This window comes from Artemia sp. Qi Xiang Cuo, chromosome 19 (genome assembly GCF_049724085.1).
Source record: "Artemia sp. Qi Xiang Cuo chromosome 19, ASM4972408v1, whole genome shotgun sequence".
Lineage (NCBI taxonomy): Eukaryota > Metazoa > Arthropoda > Branchiopoda > Anostraca > Artemiidae > Artemia > Artemia sp. Qi Xiang Cuo.
Genome location: NC_142812.1, coordinates 18,866,355 through 18,887,808, shown reverse-complemented (window position 1 = coordinate 18,887,808; position 21,454 = coordinate 18,866,355). Strand labels below are relative to the sequence as shown.

At 34.9% G+C, this 21,454-nt stretch overlaps 2 protein-coding genes across 8 annotated transcripts in view; both read left to right on the top strand.

The window, feature by feature from the left end:
- CaMKII (Calcium/calmodulin-dependent protein kinase II) overlaps window positions 1-21,454 on the top strand; it is a 234,429-nt gene that overhangs the window by 31,621 nt on the left and 181,354 nt on the right. The window lies entirely within an intron of this gene.
- LOC148940575 (tyrosine-protein phosphatase Lar-like) overlaps window positions 10,549-21,454 on the top strand; it is a 42,725-nt gene continuing 31,819 nt past the window's right edge. The window contains 3 exon segments of the mRNA XM_089105524.1: window positions 10,549-10,689; window positions 13,990-14,216; window positions 16,444-16,669. Of these exon segments, the coding sequence (XP_088961650.1) occupies window positions 10,549-10,689; window positions 13,990-14,216; window positions 16,444-16,669 (594 nt within the window).

Genomic DNA, 21,454 nt, shown 5'->3' with positions numbered 1-21,454 from the left:
ATAAAAACCCATCTTGTTTTAGAAATTTCAGAAAAGGAAAGAAAAAATCAAAAGTAGGAAATATACATATCTAGTTTATAAAGTTTATCCTGGATTGGTTCTTTACTCTACAAACTTCTGAGGAATAATGTGCTCTAATGAACGACGCATTATTCTATAAGCTCGTCTTGTTAAACACCAATCAATGAGAAAAAAACCTATCTTGTTTTAGAAATTTCAGAAAAGCAAAGAAAAATTCAATAGTAGGAAATATACATTTCTAGTTTATTAAGTTTATCCTGTATTGGTTCTTTACCCTACATACTTCTGAGGAATAATGTGCTCTAATGAACGACCCATTATTCTATAAGCTCGTCTTGTTAAGCACCTATCACGGAGAAAAAAATCTATCTTGTTTTAGAAATTTCAGAAAAGCAAAGAAAAAAATCAATAGTAGGAAATATACATATCTAGTTTATAGAAAGTTTGCCCTGGATTGGTTCTTTACCCTACAAATTTCTAAAGAATAATGTGCTCTAATGAAGGACGCGTTGCTCTGTAAGCCTGTCTTGTCAAGCACCAATCAATGAGAAAAAAACCTATCTTGTTTTAGAAATTTCAGAAAAGGAAAGAAAAATTCAACAGTAGAAAATAGAAAGTTCTAGTTTATTAAGTTTGTCCTGGATTGGTTCTTTACCCTACAAATTTCTAAAGAATAATGGGCTCTAATGAAGGACGCGTAACTCTGTAAGCCTGTCTTGTCAAGCACCAATCAATGAGAAAAAAACCTATCTAATTTTAGAAATTTTAGAAATGGAAAGAAAGAATCAACAGTAGAAAATAGAAAGTTTTACTTTATAAAGTTGGCCCTGGATTGATTCTTTACCCTACACATTTCTAAAGAATAATGCGTTCTAATGAAGGACGCGTAACTCTGTAAGCCTGTCTTGTCATGCACCAATCAATGAGAAAAAAACCTATCTAATTTTAGAAATTTTAGAAATGGAAAGAAAGAATCAACAGTAGAAAATAGAAAGTTTTACTTTATAAAGTTGGCCCTGGATTGATTCTTTACCCTACACATTTCTAAAGAATAATGCGTTCTAATGAAGGACGCGTAACTCTGTAAGCCTGTCTTGTCAAGCACCAATCAATGAGAAAAAAACCTATCTAATTTTAGAAATGGAAAGAAAAAATCAATAGTAGAAAATAGAAAGTTCTACTTTATAAAGTTGGCCCTGGATTGATTCTTTACCCTACACATTTCTAAAGAATAATGCGCTCTAATGAAGGACGCGTAACTCTGTAAGCCTGTCTTGTCAAGCACCAATCAATGAGAAAAAAACCTATCTAATTTTAGAAATTTTAGAAATGGAAAGAAAGAATCAATAGTAGAAAATAGAAAGTTCTACTTTATAAAGTTTGTCCTGGATTGATTCTTTACCCTACAAATTTCTAAAGAATAATGCGCTCTAATGAAGGACGCGTTACTCTGTAAGCCTGTCTTGTCATGCACTAATCAATGAGAAAAAAATCTATCTAGTTTTAGAAATTTTAGAAATGGAAAGAAAAAATCAATAGTAGGAAATATAAATTTCTAGTTTATTAAGTTTGTCCTGGATTGATTCTTTACCCTACAAACTTCTAAAGAATAATGTGCTCTAATGAAGGACGCGTTGCTCTGTAAGCCTGTCTTGTCAAGCACCAATCAATGAAAAAAAAATCCATCTAATTTTAGAAATGGAAAGAAAAAATCAATAGTAGAAAATAGAAAGTTCTACTTTATAAAGTTGGCCCTGGATTGATTCTTTACCCTACAAATTTCTAAAGAATAATGCGGTATAATGAACGACGCTTTATTATGTAAACCTGGCTTGTCAAGCGCCAATCAATTAGAAAAAAGACTATCTAGTTTTAGAAATTGAAAGAAAAAATCAAAAGTAGAAAATAGGAAGTTGTACTTTATAAAGTTGGCCCTGGATTGATTCTTTACCCTATAAATTTCTAAAGAATAATGCGCTCTAATGAACGACGCGTTATTATGTAAGCCTGTCTTGGCAAGCACCAATCAATTAGAAAAAAAAACTATCTAGTTTTAGAAATGGAAAGAAAGAATCAACAGTAGAAAATAGAAAGTTCTACTTTATAAAGTTTGTCCTGGATTGATTCTTTACCCTACAAACTTCTGAGGAATAATGTGCTCTAATGAAGGACGCGTTACTCTATAAACCCGGCTTATCAAGCACCAATCACTTAGAAAAAAATCTATCTAGTTTTAGAAATTTCAGAAATGGAAAGAAAAAATCAATAGTAGAAAATATACAGTTCTAGTTTATAAAGTTTGTCCTGAATTGATTATTTACCCTACGAAAACTATTCATTTCTAAACAAAAATGCGCTCTAATGAATGACGCGTTACTCTTTGTAAGCCTGTCTTGTCAAGCACCAATCAATGAGAAAAAAAACCTGAGACGGCCCGGGAATTTCCTTTGGAAACTTCGAACTTGTACACACGGCTTTATTTAATGTCTTTAGATTTTAAATTAAATGCACCTTTCCCCATCCCAATTCACATATTACGGGAGTCTATTGATTTATCAGGGTTCTTTTTCCTTTTGAAATCTGCTAGTAGATGTATTTCCTCGGGGAACAAGATCCTACTAGTTCAAAATAGAGGGATGAATCGAATGAAGTTCAACTTTGGACTTTTTTCTTACTTGAGTAATAATAGATCTGAAGTTGTATCGATTTTATTTTTCTTGCATTTTTTTTTACAAATAAGAAAATAAAATAAAAGAAAGACAATATTTCCACCCATTTGGCAGAACTCATTAAAATGTTACCAGAAAAGGTTTTTAATAAAGGTTGGACGGTTTTTTTGTTGTAAATTGGTCCATTAAATTTGGAACATGTTGCCTAACCATGTTATTTTAACAAATTGTATCACACCTTTGGTTGGAACCTCTTTTTATGAAGTTGGAACCTCTTTTTAAAATGTTACCAGAAAAGTGTTTTAAGAAAAATTGGACGGTTTTTTTTGTAAATTGGTCCATTAAATCTGGAACATGTTGCCTAACCATGTTGTTTTAACAAATAATATCACACCTTTGGTTGTAACCTCTTTATGAAGTTGGAACCTCTTTTTAAAATGTTAATAGAAAATGGTTTTAAGAAAGGTGGACGGGATTTTTTTGTAAATTGGTCCATTAAATCTGGAACATGTTGCCTAAAAATGTTGTTTTAACAAGTAATATCACACCTTTGGTTGTAACCTCTTTTTATGAAGTTGAAACTTCTTTTTAAAATGTTAATAGAAAATGGTTTTAAGAAAGGTGGACGGGATTTTTTTTTGTAAATTGGTCCATTAAATCTGGAACTTGTTGCCTAAAAATGTTGTTTTAACAAGTAATATCACACCTTTGGTTGTAACCTCTTTTTATGAAGTTGGAACTTCTTTTTAAAATGTTAATAGAAAATGGTTTTAAGAAAGGTGGACGGGATTCTTTTGTAAATTGGTCCATTAAATCTGGAACATGTTGCCTAACCATGTTGTTTTAACAAATAATATCACACCTTTGGTTGTAACCTCTTTTTATGAATTTGGAAACTCTTTTTAAAATTTTAGTAGAAAATGGTTTTAAGAAAGGTGGACGGGATTCTTTTGTAAATTGGTCCATTAAATCTGGAACATGTTGCCTAAAAATGTTATTTTAACAAGTAATATCACACCTTTGGTTGGAACCTCTTTTTATGAAGTTGGAACCTCTTTTTAAAATGTTAATAGAAAAGTGTTTTAAGAAAAATTGGACGGTTTTTTTTGTAAATTGGTCCATTAAATCTGGAACATGTTGCCTAACCATGTTGTTTTAACAAATTATATCACACCTTTGGTTGGAACCTCTTTTTATGAAGTTGGAACCTCTTTTTAAAATGTTACCAGAAAAGTGTTTTAAGAAAAATTGGACGGTTTTTTTTGTAAATTGGTCCATTAAATCTGGAACATGTTGCCTAACCATGTTGTTTTAACATATAATATCACACCTTTGGTTGTAACCTCTTTTTATGAAGTTGGAACCTCTTTTTAAAATGTTAATAGAAAATGGTTTTAAGAAAGGTGGACGGGATTCTTTTTTAAATTGGTCCATTAAATCTGGAGCATGTTGTTTAAAAAATAATATCACAGCTTTGGTTAAAACCTCTTTTTATGAAGTGGAGTACATAGAACCAAAATAATTATATCATTTGTATGATACATTTTATCTATTGGTTAAGTACATTTTATTTAATTCCACTGCTGTTGCAGTCACATAAATATAATAGTTTGTTTAGTCTCTTTATTATTTCTTTCGATTCCAACAAGACAAACATGCAGTATTTTTTTTCTCCTTTTTTTGGCGGGGGTGGGGCAACTTCGAAAAAGTGTCAAAAATCAACAAATTATGTGGTCTAGGGATTTGGGATGGGGAATACGTCTCAAAGTAAAATAAAAGCTTTTTTTTTTTCAAATGTTAGTAAAGAACGAAGATGACAAAAGATATGTTATGCATGTTCCCAGTTCAGACGGATTGGGCTTATGTTGAACGTTGATAAGTGCTAATATACTTCATTTAATTCGAGTGCGAGCCTCCCTCTTAACTATGGTTTTTTAGAAAGAAAGATCGGGTTGGGATGGGGAATACGTCTCAAAGTAAAATAAAAGCTTTTTTTTTCAAATGTTAGTAAAGAACGAAGATGACAAAAGATATGTTATGCATGTTCCCAGTTCAGACGGATTGGGCTTATGTTGAACGTTGATAAGTGCGAATATACTTCATTTAATTCGAGTGCGAGCCTCCCTCTTAACTGTGGTTTTTTCTATATACCCTGCGTCTCTTCTTTTCGGTGGCTTGGTCTTCACATTACTAATAATCTCAAAACAATCCGGGCTTTGACAGTTTCAAATGCAAAAAAAAAAAAAAAAAATCAGATAGGAAATTAAAAAATTGTTGCAAAAAAGAGGGAGGTACAATAGAAAACCGATTGGGAAATTATATTCTTTATTTTGCGATCATTCTATTCTTTTTCTATCTGGTTTTCTTCCAATTCTGAAGCCTAAAGATCTGAAATCTATCCGAACTTATTATTTTTAATTTTCTCGTTACCTTTTGTACCTCCCTCCGTGGTTCCAGAACCGGCATCGCGATTCGGCCTCCCTGATTTACGGGAAAAAGTGACTGTGCTTGCGGGAAAGCTGTTGTTATCTGCAGGTCTTACTGCGCACCATAATTTACGTCGTTTTATGTAAATAGTTGTTAAGTGTGCGAGTTTGCTTTTTTTTTTTTTGTACTCCACTCCTTTTTTATAGTGGATAATAAATAAATTAAATTATTAATATTATAAGGGTGCTAACGCGCCCTGAATTTTAACTTTTCTATTATTGGGAGTATGATTCATATCTATAACGCAGCGTAATGAATGTGTATTCATCACGTATTTTATACAAATATATATATATATATATATATATATATATATATATATATATATATATATATATATATATATATATATATATCTGAAGGGGGAAATATCCCTTCCGATTCCCAGATCCATATGATGAAGTTCCACTTTTCATAGCTTCGAAATCAAGATAAACCCTAGAAAACTCACCGCTCTAAACATGCCTTTGGTTAAGGGGTCCGTCTACAGCCAGTAAGAAGAAAACCAAGACAAAAGAAGCGAATATTTCGTCGGTATCCCAATAAGAAGGGAAGGCAACGTTGAAGAAGGGAAAGAGTTGAACTCTTATTTATTTTGGCACTGGAAACAACGAAATTTTATACAAGAAACTAAGTATTTTGGCCTTAAACCTAGACCAACAACACAGGCGTTTCAAGTCAACTCTAAATATAAATTGATATGAAAAACTGTTAATGAATTGTCTACCAAAGGTATTTCTGAGGTATCCACAGAAATACCTCAAGATTATCTTATTTAAAACGATCGTTTGGTTGATAAATTTGACAGACCTTTATTTGACATTTTTATTTTTATTTGACATTTATATTTGAGAGATTCTGGAATCTTCTTTGCTCGATTTCGTCCTGCTCCCACTATAAGAAAGACATTTTATTAAAACAAGAAGTCATTTTGTCAAAAGGGTCGAAATTAGTTCTTCTCTTTACCTTATCTATTGGGCCTTACTTAATGTAACTTTGTTTAAATATAATATTGAAATATTTTGAATCAGTCAGACTTGAATCAGTCTGGGAGAGATAAAGCTTACGGCGATCTATTTAATGTAGTGTATAGCATTCCTTGCTCCTGTAGTAAGTTTTACATCGGTCAACCTCACCAGCAATTTGCGGAATAATCTTGAGCCCTGCAATTCTATGGGCAAAGCTATAATAATAGTAATAATAATTTATTTCTGACCCACTCTACAAAAACACAAGTGGAATAACACAACAAAATTTAGAATAGCACAACAATAATCGCACTTACTAATAGAGCAAACTTATTAAATTGTGGAAAGGGCCGAAAAAACCGAATTTTCTTCCAGCTTGGTAGTTAAAGACTCAAAAGATAAAATTATATCGGTCCCACCAGAACCGTATCCAGGATTGATGTTAAAGGGTTTATTTTTTCGGAAAAGGGGGGGGGGGAGGTAAAAAAATTAAAAAACGCATCGAAAATTTGCTTATAGGCACTTTTGTTGCGATTTTACGAGCCAGGAAAACATTTTGGGGGTGGGACTGCCACCCAGAAAGTACAATAATTAACTGAGTCAAACTCAAAACGAGCAGAAATTAATATAAGTTGGGCGCAAAACCCCTATGTCTTCCCAAGGCTAGAATAAAATTTACACTTTACTGAAAAAATATAAATGTTTTTACTTTTATGACTTTAATAAGTCTAATAATATTAACATTTTGATTACTAAGTATCAGTATATGTATATTAAACTGACAATGCACATTCATTTGTATTTTTTCAGTAAATTGCAAATTTTGTTCTGGCCTTGGGAAGGCATAGGGGTTTTGCGCCCAACTTATGTTAATTTCTGCTCGTTTTTTAGTTTGACTCGGTTATTTATTGTAATTTCTCTTTGTTTTTGGGTTTCATTTATCTATTAATACTGATTTGTGGTAGTTGCACGCTCGGTAGATCATTCGATTTTCTTTTTGCTCATTTTTTGTTTAATGGAGTTCTTTACTTTTCTTTGAAAAACTTATTTTGTGGAAAAATTTTTTTAAATTAATTTCTGTTCGTTTTTTATTGACATAATCTTTTCAGGGAAAAAGAAAATAATATTTAAAATCTTTTCGTTTTTTAAGACTTTATAGTTTGACCTGCTATTTGTATGCCGTGGAAAAATTTTCAGCAATTTTTACCAACATACACCCTTTTAAAAATCTGGACACAAATAGTACTGTTTAATTTCATACCTCCTCTAGTTTACCTGAAATAGAAAACTTGATACCATTCGAAAAAAATCTGTTTACTTTCTTTGATAGCTTGGATGCACCTACGCTATTTTGATTTGGTTAAATTTCAAGAGCAGAAATGGGAGGGTTGGTGTGGGAGGGGGGTAGTGGAAGGGGGATTAGTTGCCCTCCAATCACTTTAGACTATTAAAAGGGCATCAGCCCTTTCTATTTTCAATCGAATGAGCCCTTTTCGAAGCTCCCACGACAACTCCTTCGATACGAAGTGCCCTGGTCTAAGCAACAACAACAAAAAATAATACATTATACCCGCTTCGAATGTTTACTATGAAATTGTCAAGCCGTCCAATCACTTTCGACTATTAAAAAGGGCACTAGGCCTTTCGATTTCCAATCGAATGAGCCCTTTTGGAAACGACAACGCTTTCTATAAACACCTTATATGCCCCCGGGGCATAAATAACAAACCCTAACGTTTGTTAGGGTGGTTGTCATCTTCTAAGACCGAATTTCCAGAACTTTCAACTACGTTAAACAACATGGCTATCTCAAAATTGTGATTGGACGTGTTTGGGGAAATGGTTGGCGTGAGAGGGGCGGTAGTCGCTCATCAATAATTTTCAACTATTAAAAATGGCCCTAGCCCTTTCAATTTCCAATCAAATGAGCCCTTTGAAGTTTCTACGACAAAACTTTTAATAAAAATCTTATATGCCCTCAGGGCATAACTTACAACCCTTGCCCTGAGTGCTGGGGGGGGGGGTGTCATCCTCAAAGATCTAATTTCCAGAACTTTCTACTACGTTGAACCAAATGGCTATCTGAAAATCTTGATTGGATGTGTTTGGAGGAATGGTGGGCGTGAGAGGGGGGTTAGTTAACCTCCAATCACTTTCGACTATTACAAAGCCCTCAATTTCGAATTGGATGAGCCCCTTTTGAAGTTTTACGACAACTCTAGTAGAAAGCTATCTTATACTCGTGTCCCTCACCCCTGCTGCCACCTACAAATTTTTTTAACACCATATATTGGCACGAGAACCACGTGGTTTATGGTTTTTGTCAGTGAGAATTTGAAAAACAGGAATTTTGTCACATTTATGTATGTTTTCTTGGATGGTTATGTGTGTTGGTCGATTTATTTGATGTTTTCATGGATGTTTAATGGTTTTTGTCAGTGAGAATTTAAAAAACAGGGACTTTGTCACATTTATGGATGTCAACCGTAATTAATGTCTGTTATATGGTTTTCTCAGTGAGAATGAAAAAATAGGAATTTTCTCACATGGAAAAACAGGAATTTTCTCACATTTATGGTTGTTTTCACGGATTGTTATGTGTATTGTTTGATTTATTTGATGTTTTTCTCAGATGTCAACATCAAATTATGGATGTTTTATGGTTTTTGTCAGTGAGAATTTGAAAAAAAGGAACTTTCTCACATTTTTTTTGTCTGTTTTCATGGGTGGTTATGTGTGTTGTTCGATTTATTTGATGTTTTTCATTTCTGTTTTATTGATGATACAGAAATAGTATTTGATGTTGTTGTTCAAGCCAAATGTTATGAGTTTCCCGGAAACAGTTAGATCACATGTTTCCTTCTCAGCCAATCAGAGGGCTTGTTACATATTAGCGGCGGAGTGAATATAAAGAAAGGATTTTTGCTAGAGTTTTATTAGTCTGTGAATAGAATTCAAGGAGTGAGAAGAAGAAGAACAGTTTGACTTTACTCATTTGGATATATATTTGTGTTGATGGCGATGAGTGGAATGTTTACTCTATTAGAAGTTGATAGTGGAACTGCTGATACGGATGCAAAAGCACCAAGCAGTTTAGTGAAGGTCGTAACGGGTTCGCAGCTATGTCTGGAATGGGATATAGCATGTGTTAAATCTATAATATCCTTGTTAACATTTAGAATGGAAGATCAATTACGTTTTAATAAACAAGGGTATATAGCGCACGTGAATAGACTTCAATGTGCATTAACTGCATTGGTGAAACATATTGAAGACAATAAACAGTATCGCTGATTGTACATGCTCTATATTATTGATGTTGTTGTTGTTGTTGTAATTATTCAATAAAATTGTTTCGAAATCGAAAATGTCTCCTTTCTTTTCTGGTTAGGGATAACGAATCAGGGTCAGTCTAGAGTCAGCAGTCAGAGTTAAAGGATTGAAAAATTAATAAAATTGATAAAGAGATAATTATATAAAATCTAGTGTTTATGTAAATACATTTGATCTTGGATAATTATTTTCTCGATTTATCTCTTAAACTCAGGATATTCTCTTGTCAGGTAACACTTGACAATATAATGAGGACTGATTCTCCCCAATTGGACTTTTGTATGAAACTTTTAAAATGTGATTCAAATTCTTATACTCAATTTATTGATATATTAATTGGGACAAGGCAGAATCATATTGTGAATATACTTTTGAAAACATTGCCAATGGATTCAATGTAGATGGCTCCCCCCATAAATCGAAAGAGGTAAGGGCACAGAGTTACTCCTCTCTCCTCCATTTACCTCTCGTTGAATTTATTGAACGGAGAGGATCAGTTTCGTGTTAGCTGTGAGTGAGTTGACATCGAAAACCAAAAAATGTTCTATATATATACATTGTGCATGTACACTCTTGGCAGTTGGAATCAATGTGAGAATTGTACAATTTTTGATGACTATAGTGAAAAGTGTAAATTATGTAATCCTTGTAAATTACATAGAGGCTATGCATTACAAATTAAAGGATGTAATTCATGTCTGGAGGAGGTCTGTGACTCGCACCCTAGAGGGCCCCTGTGCTCCAATTGTCACTATGATAACTGTGATCAGTGGGAGAATACTTACCCCGCTATGATTGGAAAGAATCCCAAACGTGATTTCAGTTTATCTCTACGAGATTGGTATCGTCGTGGATTTAAATTATTATGGGAAGAGGAATCTGGTCTAAGATTCAACTGTTGGGCTAACAAGACAACTTGGTTTATATGTCATCGATGTGACGACACTGCCTACTCTGATTATAAACCAAGGGATTTTTATTTTGCAGTTACCGAATGTGATTCACCACTTTAAAACACTGTGTGTGATATTGCTTCAAATAGACAGATTGAAACTTTTGAATTTCATAATATGAATGCAAATAGTATAATTGACTCTACAAATAGATATGATAAGAGTGAAGTTACATCGTACTATAAAACATGTGACACTGACTTTACAGCCAATCAAGATCAATATACAGTGAATTCAAATTATTTACCGGCATTAGCGGTTCGCGACAGTTACCTATGCATCGAAGATGAAGAAATATAAAAGTGAAGATTTAAAGATATTGTTGTATATATGAATTTTATAAATAAACAAATTCACAAACATTTTTAAAGCACTTTACTTTTAGGGCACAGAAATCGATACTCTATAGCTCTGAGAGGATATTTCCAACTAGAAAGTCGTTCAGACGGGGATTGTCACTATAAATGTGGAGAGAATGCTTGTTAGTATAGCCACGACATCAGAACCCAAAATATAGTAGTGCATGGAAGCCACAGCTTTTAGTCGTTAGATACTGCACCCTCTTCCGATTTTGAATAATAGTTCTCCCACTGCTCTCAATATAGTTGCTGAGGTGGGGTGAGTAGAATGTATAGGGTAGACAGAGAGGATCAAAAAATTCAATCGTTTTCATTGCTTGAAAGATGCACAGCCAATGACCCGTCAGCACAGTCGATGGACTGCTATTAACAATAATTAAAGTATTGTTGACACTTTGAATTCTTACAAGATAGTCAGATGGTAGACACTAGGATTTGTATTTGGACATGTAGGGATCCATATTAAATACATTGATTATTTGACCGGTGTTCATGGTGCTAAGTCTAGTAGAACACTGCCTTCGGGAGTGATTTCCCAATAGGTTTCATATTGGCATAGTGAGATTAGTGCGATACTCTCAGCCAATGGGTCGGTATATGTACACTCTAAACATATACTCCCCATACGTAATATACTCATATCCTGCGTACCCGAAAAATCCAGTAAAATGATACCATGTGTTTTAGCAAACATATCTTCGGTTATACCATTTTCAAATAGTTGTGAATCATGATCTAGGGTTTGCATGGTCAACTCGTACAACGTTCTATAGGATCTATCAAAAGATAGATTGTAGAGTGGGAAGCCGTTTACTTTGCACACAAGAGATGAAAGTATAAACATCTCGAATTTATGAGGAAATTTAGTCCATGATCCTAGTGCACTGGCGCTTATCACAAATATCGACTCAAGTTTCGAGAGTATTTTGCCATTGATAAAGGATGAATCAGTGAAGGTACGTAAGCCCATTGCAATATGTCGTTGATTAGTGATTGTATGAGAAACAAGTACTTTAATATTGTTGCCATTAGCTCTCAGTTTTTCCACGGCCAAAGCAACAGAACTCATGACCTGCTGTTTGCGTACATGTAGTATTGCTGAGGTGAGGGAGAGACTTACATCGGGATTACCAGCAAGTTCTTTTCTCAATTTGAAATTGGAGGGTGCAAGCGTTAGTTTTATATCCACTTTAACATTGGGCGGCAGCCATTGGTGTATATTAAATATTTCATGATATATTTTTCCAACTAGATGTAATTCACTAGTTGTAGCATTTTTAAGTGCATCTGTACTATCGGTATTAGTAATATATTCATATCCATTGGAGGCGCCTCTCAAATCCTCGTATGACTTGGGTGTCATCAGAATTAATTGCATATATCTTGCGTAGTTGGAGAGATTGTTGCTTATGTTCACCAGCGTGCCATTGATGTAGACACTAATTTGACGAAATAAATAATGTAGTATACAATTTTCATAGAATAACCCATCGCCCCGAAGCGGCATTGTATTATCGGATTTCCGGAATTTTACTTGCAAATCTCTAAATGATGACGATAAATATATGATTTAGTGTTCATTGGAATAAATTTGAAAGTGGATATTGTCGGAGAGGGGTTGTTGTGGATAAAATTGTTCATAGTATCCATGCTGGACACTCACATCGACATTTTCGGCATTTAATAGATTCAATGAGGCGGTGATTGAAGGTTGGGAGTCCTTATCCGGCAGTAATGACATCTTAGGATAGGGAATCTATTTTCTTTCTAACAATTTTCTTTCTGGGACTTTTGTTTACAGCACGTGTCAGCCTTTTCCTTCTTTTCTTTGGCAAAGGGGATGTCTTCCGTTTCTGACCTGAGTTCCTTGGATCCGTTGCCAACTGTGGCCTGTAGGCGTGGCTAAAAAAAAAGAAAAAAAAGAGATGATGAATTGTAAGTGGCTATATTTGGTTTTTTGAAAACAGTGCCCTCCTCAACGCCTCGCTCGTTTCGCGAAAGTTTTTTTTGTTTAAAAAAAGAGTTTTGATAAATTCAAACTTTAGCGTAAAGAGCGAGGCGTTGAGGAGGGCACAGCCCCTTTCATATAAGGAATAATTTCTGTTCATTTTAAGATTTAATGTCGCTCCTTACTTTCAGTTTAATTTTTTTTTTTTATTTAAAGGCTGCGAAAGCGGGGGTTTGGGGGGCGGCAGCCCCCTCAACTGTGCCTCCTAATCCCTGTACGTTTTAAGGTTCGACCTTGTAACTCAGCCTCTTTAACTCTTTAGAAAACGTAGTTTTTTTCAAATAATATAAATAGATTCAATCTCACCATTGCATGCGTAGAAGGAATTAGAGCGTTAGGCCCATAATTAATTATGAATATCCAAACCGTTAAATTTATATATATCTTCCATTAAAATTCTTGTGTTTTTTACTTTCTGAAATAAGCACATCTCCAACGCTTCCTAGGTCGTGTTGTTGCTCGTCTCTTTGGACGTTTCTTTTGTCTCGTGACGTAGGTCTTTCCTTTGTTTTGAGGAAACTTCACTAAAATTGTCCTAAATCCTTGGCTGCTCCACTTTGGGAGCAGATGAAGATTGGTAATATTTTTTATATAAATTTATAATAATTGAATCTTTTATAATTTTATATATTTTAATGTTGTTCTATATATTTAATAAAATATGTGGACTTTTTTATTTAATAATTTTTTTTTATAGAATAACGACCCCAGTCCCCCTGAAAGTTTGTTATGAGATCAATGTAAGTATAAATGTGTAAAAACGAGTCAAGGGGCTCGGTCATACGAAAGTTTATGGTAAGACACCAATTTTTGGCCTACGATAAGTATGTTTCTGAAATCTGACGTCTGTTAGTTTCTTGTTTTTGTATTTGTTTGAATTTTAGCCCCTTCCTTACACCTTCCTCTCAGTAAAATAAGTCTCTGCCTGCCTCTTCGTAGATGTCGGATATTATCATTTAGTTAATTACCTTTTATCACTTTGTTAACGGGCAAGAATATTATTCCAAGAATAATCTTCCCCGGGAGTTAACTCATTTTTCGAAGGAATGTTAATCAGTTTTATTATGTTAATCATTTGTGATACAAATAACAAACTCATCATTCAATACTGCCTTTATAATATGTATCTTATGTACGATAATGTTTTTGACGCCCATATAACTTGTCTCCATGGTACAATTTCTATTTTAGCATCTTGATACATCAAGTCAGATGTCGGAACCATTATCGTTGGACATGAAGGAAGCTCCTCCTGGAGAACCTCCCCAGAGGCCAAATCCCCAGGTGCCCTTAGACTCTACTATTATCCCTTTGAGTAGGGATCACTCGGAAGCAGGAATTTTCTGGATAATGGTACCAATTTTCGGGGCCCTAGCATTAGGTCTTCTTGTAACGATGTTGTATGTCTGCATTAAAAGGTAATAGGAATCCATTAGTATTTAGATTGGATTTTCATCATGTTAAGAGTCCCATTCAAAAACTAGATAAGCAACATAAACATCAAACGAAGGGGAACACATTTTGTGGTTTTAACAGGAAATATTCCGATCTAAGCGAAGATTCTGTGACACGGCTTATGAAACAGCAAATAATATTATAATATGAAATATTGTTTTAAGCTGGGAAAGCATTATGCTGATCTTCCAATAAATTTTGCCTTTAAATATTTTCAATTTCGAATTATTTTTATTACAGCTCCCTAAATGTTATTAATATATATATACTTTTCTTTTGACGGGAACTATACGCTGCTCCAACTCAGCCAGCATTCATAATTTATCCAACATAGGTTTTCTGTGAAGTACGGTTATGTGCAATGGCTTTGACATGGTAGAGCCAGTCACTGTGCCAGAGCCGACCGAAGAGGCAGAAGCCTTTGAGCGGCTCTACGCCATTTTTCGTCACTGACCGCCAATCTTTCTTCTGACCTCGACATTTCCGATTCCTCGACAGGTCGACATTTTCAATATTCAAGCGGCTGTGGACTTTAATAGTGGACTTCAAGATGCGTTGGTAGTCTTTACGGTGTAGACAATGGCCCAGTCACGCGAGCTGTCGTTTCTTTACTATTTCTTAGACTGGGTACTAATTTTTAAAGCGCTCAAGGATCTCCTTGTTCGATAATAGTTCATGACGCTGGACGCGAGAATAGGACGAAGACAGTCGTGATCAAAGACATCTTTTGACATATATTACATTTAAATGAGGGTCCCCTGTGCATTATATGGTGGCTTTCCAATTTTGAATGGATGTGAAATCTTCTGTTGCATATTTTACACTAATAATCTTAACACTACTAATATGTGGGTAGAGGAAGACAATTCTCTTAATTTTGATTACGTGTTGGGGGGGGGGCATAATAAAAGTAAAAATATCCTACAGTGAAATTAAAGGTGCACATGTTTGCCAAGTGGCGTACCAGTTTCCTTTTTTTAGGGACAAAGACACGGAGCAAGCCTGTGACCCCACCTTGCGGTAGCTGGAATTGAGCCTCGGGCCCTATAGTGCCAAGTAGAGCGTCAATTCACCGTAATATTACAGGAGTATGAAGGGGGGATACTAATAGCCAATATTTTGAAGGGGGCTTACTAATATTTTGAGCTTTGACAGCCAATTTTCCGCACCCATTTAGGAGAGCACTTCTGACGATCGTCTTGTAGATTCTAACTATGAAAAATATTGCTTATTAAATTGAAGGTGCTATTAGTAATTAATTACTAATTAGTATTCTAGTAATCAGTAATTTATTAGTATTAGTAACTCATATCTTCTTATATGTCCTCTTTATATCGTGTGCTAAAGGTCGTTTCTAAATGTTCCTACTACTGAGATGATTGCTAAAAATAATTTGCCAAGTTTTTTTAATCAGCAGGGCAAATAAGATCACATTGGATTTGAACTCACATTGCCCTGCTGGTCCTCCCTTTGAGAACATCTTAGCAAATGGTATCTGGTAAATATATCAAAAGTGGGAGAATTTTAGAGGTGACCCAAAGAATATGGATAACTTATATAAGTGGCACTTGGCGCTAATGTCGATAAAAATAATTACTAACGCTATCTAGCGTTTGGTATTTCTCGTCATGATTTCAGTGTAATAATAAATCGAAATTAGTATTATTAGTGTAATTACCGAAGGCAAGGCCGTATCTAGGGGGGGGGGGGGGGGGTTACCCGGTTTGAACCCCCCCCCCCCACCCGAAATTTTTGACCGAGTCGAAAATAAGACAAAAATTAGTAAAAACCTAGGTAAAAATCAGTAAAATTAGTCGAAAACTGAGTCAAAAATTAGTACCCCCCCCCCCAAAAAAAAGTCGAAAATTAGTAAACCCCCCCCCCCCCGAAAGAAAATCCTGGATCCGCCCTTGACCGAAGGTTTTGTTTGTAATAATAAGTTTCTGATCACAGTTTTTGAAAAAAACACGATTACGAAGCTTGAAAAAAAATGTCAAAAAACGCCAAACGCTAGATGGGGATGATGTTGTTTTTTTTTGTCGAGACTAGCGCCAGTTTCCACTCTTACAAGTTGCCCGTACTCTTTGATGTGAACTTTAGGTGTAAAGCGATGTTATGTTCGAGCAATTCTATATATATATATATATATATATATATATATATATATATATATATATATTATATTCTAAGGCGGCGGATCCCAAATAAGAATGCTGACTACTCTGTGACGAAGCCATTAATGTCATCAGTTCCAATGGCTGAGCTTGGTGGTGCCAACACTCCCACAGATCCCGTTGAGCTGCGAATGATGACCTTCCAAACCCCTGGTATGGCCAGTCATCCCCCAATTCCTGTCGCTGATTTTCCAAGGCACGTTGAGTTGCTTAGGGCCAGTGACGGTGCTAAATTCTCACAGGTATGATTTTTTCCCTCTCATGTTTGTAGTTGAAGAAATGTCATGTATGTAAGAAATAACACCAAATTTATATTGAGCTGCGTATTGTGGGCCTAAATTTCTTTTTTTCTGACGCTTAATGATTTTGGTGATTTATGCTGGTCTGTTTTTGTAACTTCTAGTTTTGTCGATTGCTGAATATCTTTTGTGACCGAAAAGCCGAGACCGGGTCCCATAGCCGACTAAAGAGAAAAAATTACTATTGGCTTTCTATACAATTTTATAACAATAAGTCAGGTACGTATTTACTAGGCTTCTTACCAGCACCTAACGTGGCGTCATAAAGACGGTTAGTGCCACCTACAAACCTGATAGTGGCACTAACCGTCTTTATGATGCCACATTAGATGCTTGTAAGAAGCCTAGTGAATACGTACGGACTTGATCTGGATGGAACAAGGAGGGAGGAGGTCATTTCCCTCAGTGATTAGTGATCAGTAGTCATTACCCTATTCTCTGCCGTTTAGCATTTATGCCGAGTTTTAATGATTCATAATCTTATTTTACTCCCAAGTTTGTGTTTTATATATCAACAAATGTGATTTGGGTAATTTAATAGTTCACGATAGCCGCTTCTCCATCCAGTATCATCTTATCCAATCAAGTAACTAAACTGATATAACAAATGATGAACGAAACTGATGATATAATTAAACTAAATAATATGCTAGGTGCAATCAAATCTAAGATAATTAGGGCGTGGTGCTAAACACTGTAGCAAAAATGGAGTGGGGATGAAGGATGCGAAGTTGGTGTACGTCTTGGTTGAACTTTGCTGGAGTAAGGATGCCAGGACTGTTTTGAAAAAAATGCATTTTTTTTTTATTGGTCGCATGTTGTTGTGAGTGTTTCTTCTTTTATATATTTTTTTTTTGATGAGGACGGGCGAAATATAGGGCCAAAATTGGGTCTCAATATAATTTAAATGAATAATATGATAAGTTCGATCAGATATATAAGATAATTAGGGTATGGTGCTAAACGCTGTAGCAAAATGGGAGTGGGGATGAAACTAGTGGCTTGAAATGGTAATTGAGTTGGGGTGCCGACTGAGAAAATAGTGGGGATGTGGGATAATGGATGTGAGAGAAACCAAATTGTAATATGAAAATAAACATGATGTAAAAAGAAAGATAAAAGGCTCTGTGATTCTGGCTAGTAGAAACATAAAAAAATCTATTGAGACAAATTTGAAATTATGTAAGTCCTATTGATTCCGAGCGATGTATCAGTTGTCACAGGAAAACAGCATCTTAAAACAAATATTTGCTTCGATTATTCTCGACTCTGACTAGAAAGTATTAACGACGAAATGACTCATTATTATTTTTTATGTATTTTCATTAATTTTTTTGTACTCTATTTTGTTTTTATTTTTGACTTTTTTAAGTGTTGACCTTTTTCATTTATTTATTTTACAATGAATTATGTTCAAAGTGAATGTCACGTTCTTTTGATGATATATGTGTGTATACTCTTTGTTATATATATATATATATATATATATATATATATATATATATATATATATATATATATATATATATATATATATATATATATATATATATATATATATATATATATATACAAAGAGTATACACACATATATCATCAAAAGAACGTGACATTCAGCATTTTGACATTCAGCATATATATATATATATATATATATATATATATATATATATATATATATATATATATATATATATATATATATATATATATATATATATATATAGTGCCTTTGAAATATATATATATATATATAGTGTTTTTTTTTTTCGACGAAAAATCCAAATTTGGCAAAAAATGCTTTGAAAGAAATTTTAAAAATAAAATTATATTCTATTCATAACCGCCACCACCTCAGCTTTACATGTCACGTTGCTAAGTTACACAATATGAAGGGGATAGTTGACCGTCAAGGAGTGGCGACGAAAACGGCATTTAGGAGCATCAGGTTTACTTTTATCGTAATAAATATACGGTAGGCCAAATTTGTTGTCACCTAGCGACTCACCTAGAATTACTATGAGTATGGCCCCTCACTTTACCGACTGCTCGTCAAGTTCCAATAGGCTGTTGACCTCAACTGACAGATACTCTTGTAAATCCTTTGACATCATAGTGCCCCTCTAAATCTTGGAGCGCTAATCAAAGACATGCACATCAAATTGAAAAGCCGTGTCACATTTAAAGGTTGAACCTAAGTGTTCTTTACGTTTAGCTGTTTAGTGATTTGGTCTATCGCCTCACCTTCTTAGCCTCTGTCTACAAGCAGCCCTTTCCCTTTCTTCTGAAAATCCAGGTATTGAAGTGAATACAATCCTGACGCACACACTTTCTTATGTGGGTAACATTAGCTGACTGTCCGAAACCTGAGATGATTTATTATTTGCAAAAAACTACCTAGGGAAGGCAGAACCATGGTTCAGGATGGTGATTTTTGCCTCCAAAGCTAGAACAAAATATAGAAGGAGAGGGGAACCAGAGAATTTGCTCTTACATATCAGTCTGACTAGAGAAAAACAGAACAGGCAGATGATCTTACCTACTTTGGAGTCCCAATGAGTGCGGACAGTGACTGCGTTCACACCATAAAATGACGTCTGAACTTGGTCAGTATTAATTTTATGTCCTTCTCTTGAATATTAGGCCAGAAAAATGTCTCTATCAACTCAAGATGAAACTCTTGAGCACACCCATCATCTCAATCACGAATGTATACCAGTTGAACAAATATAAAGTATACAAATTAAATAAAAAAATAAAGGTCTTTAAATATAAAGATAGATATCGTGCTTCTTTTGAAACACAATATACTACACTGGTCACTTTCATTAAATATATTCCTCTTGAATCCATCACACGATCTCCAATAATTGAACGCATAGGTCTTGTCCGCGCTGCTACCCATCCTAAACTTTTGGCAATTTGTCTCATGAGAAAATCTTTTTCGTAGCTGCAGTCACTTCATACATAGACTGTTAAGCTTACTTATTATAATTCCAGAATTGGTGTAAATACTTCCAGTTGCTTTCTTATAACGTTATTTACCCTATCCCACAGTTCATATAATTATCCAGTATGATCATTCCCTATCTCACCCATTATAAAAACCCGGACCGGGGTGCGAGTGCTCCAGAGAACGTAGAAACATAAGCGGCGTCAGATCTTTTCACGGGTAGACAAGTCGGACGCGAAACAATCGGAAACAAGTGGAAACCCGCTATTACGAATAATGCACTTTGCGCGAAACAATCGGAAACAAGTGGAAACCCGCTATTAATAACTGCACGAAGAAGTGGGAGGAGCTTTTTGTTCGCACCGAGAACGAAGACCAGAAATGATCTGCGATAAACTTACTGGATAATTATATGAACTGTGCCCTATCCCAAGCGAAATAAAATGAAACAATTGGGAGGAGGGGTATCAGCTATTGAGAGGGAGAGTGATAGAATTGTTTGTCATGAGAAGGGGTGAATTTTCTTTTATTATTATTATTCCGGTACAGATAAGTTTATTTCTGCATGTTATTTGTCTTTTACTTATGACTTACTAGTCACTGAGCGTATTCAGTGACTACTACGATTACCGGTGGTAATAATAAGGAAAAACATTTAAAATGAATTCACATCGTTACTGCTGTCAAAAATAAATAAAGCAATGTTAAAGACGTAAACCTAGTGTTAGATATTTCCTAAACGAGGTCTGAGCCCATTGGTGTACATAGTTCAGGTCCTTTGTGGGCGTGGTCAAACTCTGTGATATGGTGTTAAACGTAGATAGGTTTTTTTTTATTGGCTCAGATATGATGTCTTGGACTAAATCCGATAGAGTTGGACTAAGGCTGAATTTAGATAAGTCACACTTGTCTGATTATTAACCTTCAATGCAGTATGAATTGATTAAAATTAATAAATCAATTGCAAAATTTTCTCAATTACAGCGGTCAGTGCTGCTACACCGTATAAGGTTTTTGAACACTACCGTGATCGTGGCCATAATCCTGCTCGTTTTTATCATGATAGCCGTTAGCTATATAGCTATATTTAGCCATTAGCTATAACTTAGAATAGACACGTGTGCAGAAGAGAGGCTTTCAACTGTCGGGGGAGATGTGGCCGTGTCGCCTATGAAGGGTTATGTTTAGCTATATCTGAGAAAGTTCAGCCTGTGAACACCATATGGAAATCTAATCCCCTTTGTTATTGTTCAGTTTTTTGTTATGATTATTCTGAACACCGCTACTGGTTATGCAGCCGAAATTTTGGTAGATATTAGCCTGCTTGCTGCAGTATAAGTTGAAAAGCTCCAATTTATGTGAATTATTTTGTTCTTTTAGGCGTATATAAAATCAGCTAGACGAGGAATAATGTCAATAACCAAAGCCCTGCTGGGGGCTTGTATCCCCTGGACAAACCTTAGCGAGGGGAATCTCACAGATGCCATAAATCCAGTCTATAAATGAGGTTTATAGTTCACTAGTCAGCGAGAAGATTAATCAAACACTATTTCGCGTATGGTGAAAAATGGGATCCCTATCCCTACGGCCGTCCAAAATCAAAACACATTCCTGCCAAAAAGCAAGTTTTGAGTAATTGCTGATGAGCTTCGGGGTTGTATCAAAAGTAGATATACAATGCTTCGAGCAGCGACAAAAGGGACATTAAGTAATGGCTTAGATGTCAGTAATAGACAGAGTAGGGCCGACGACAATATGACATATCGAATTCTCCG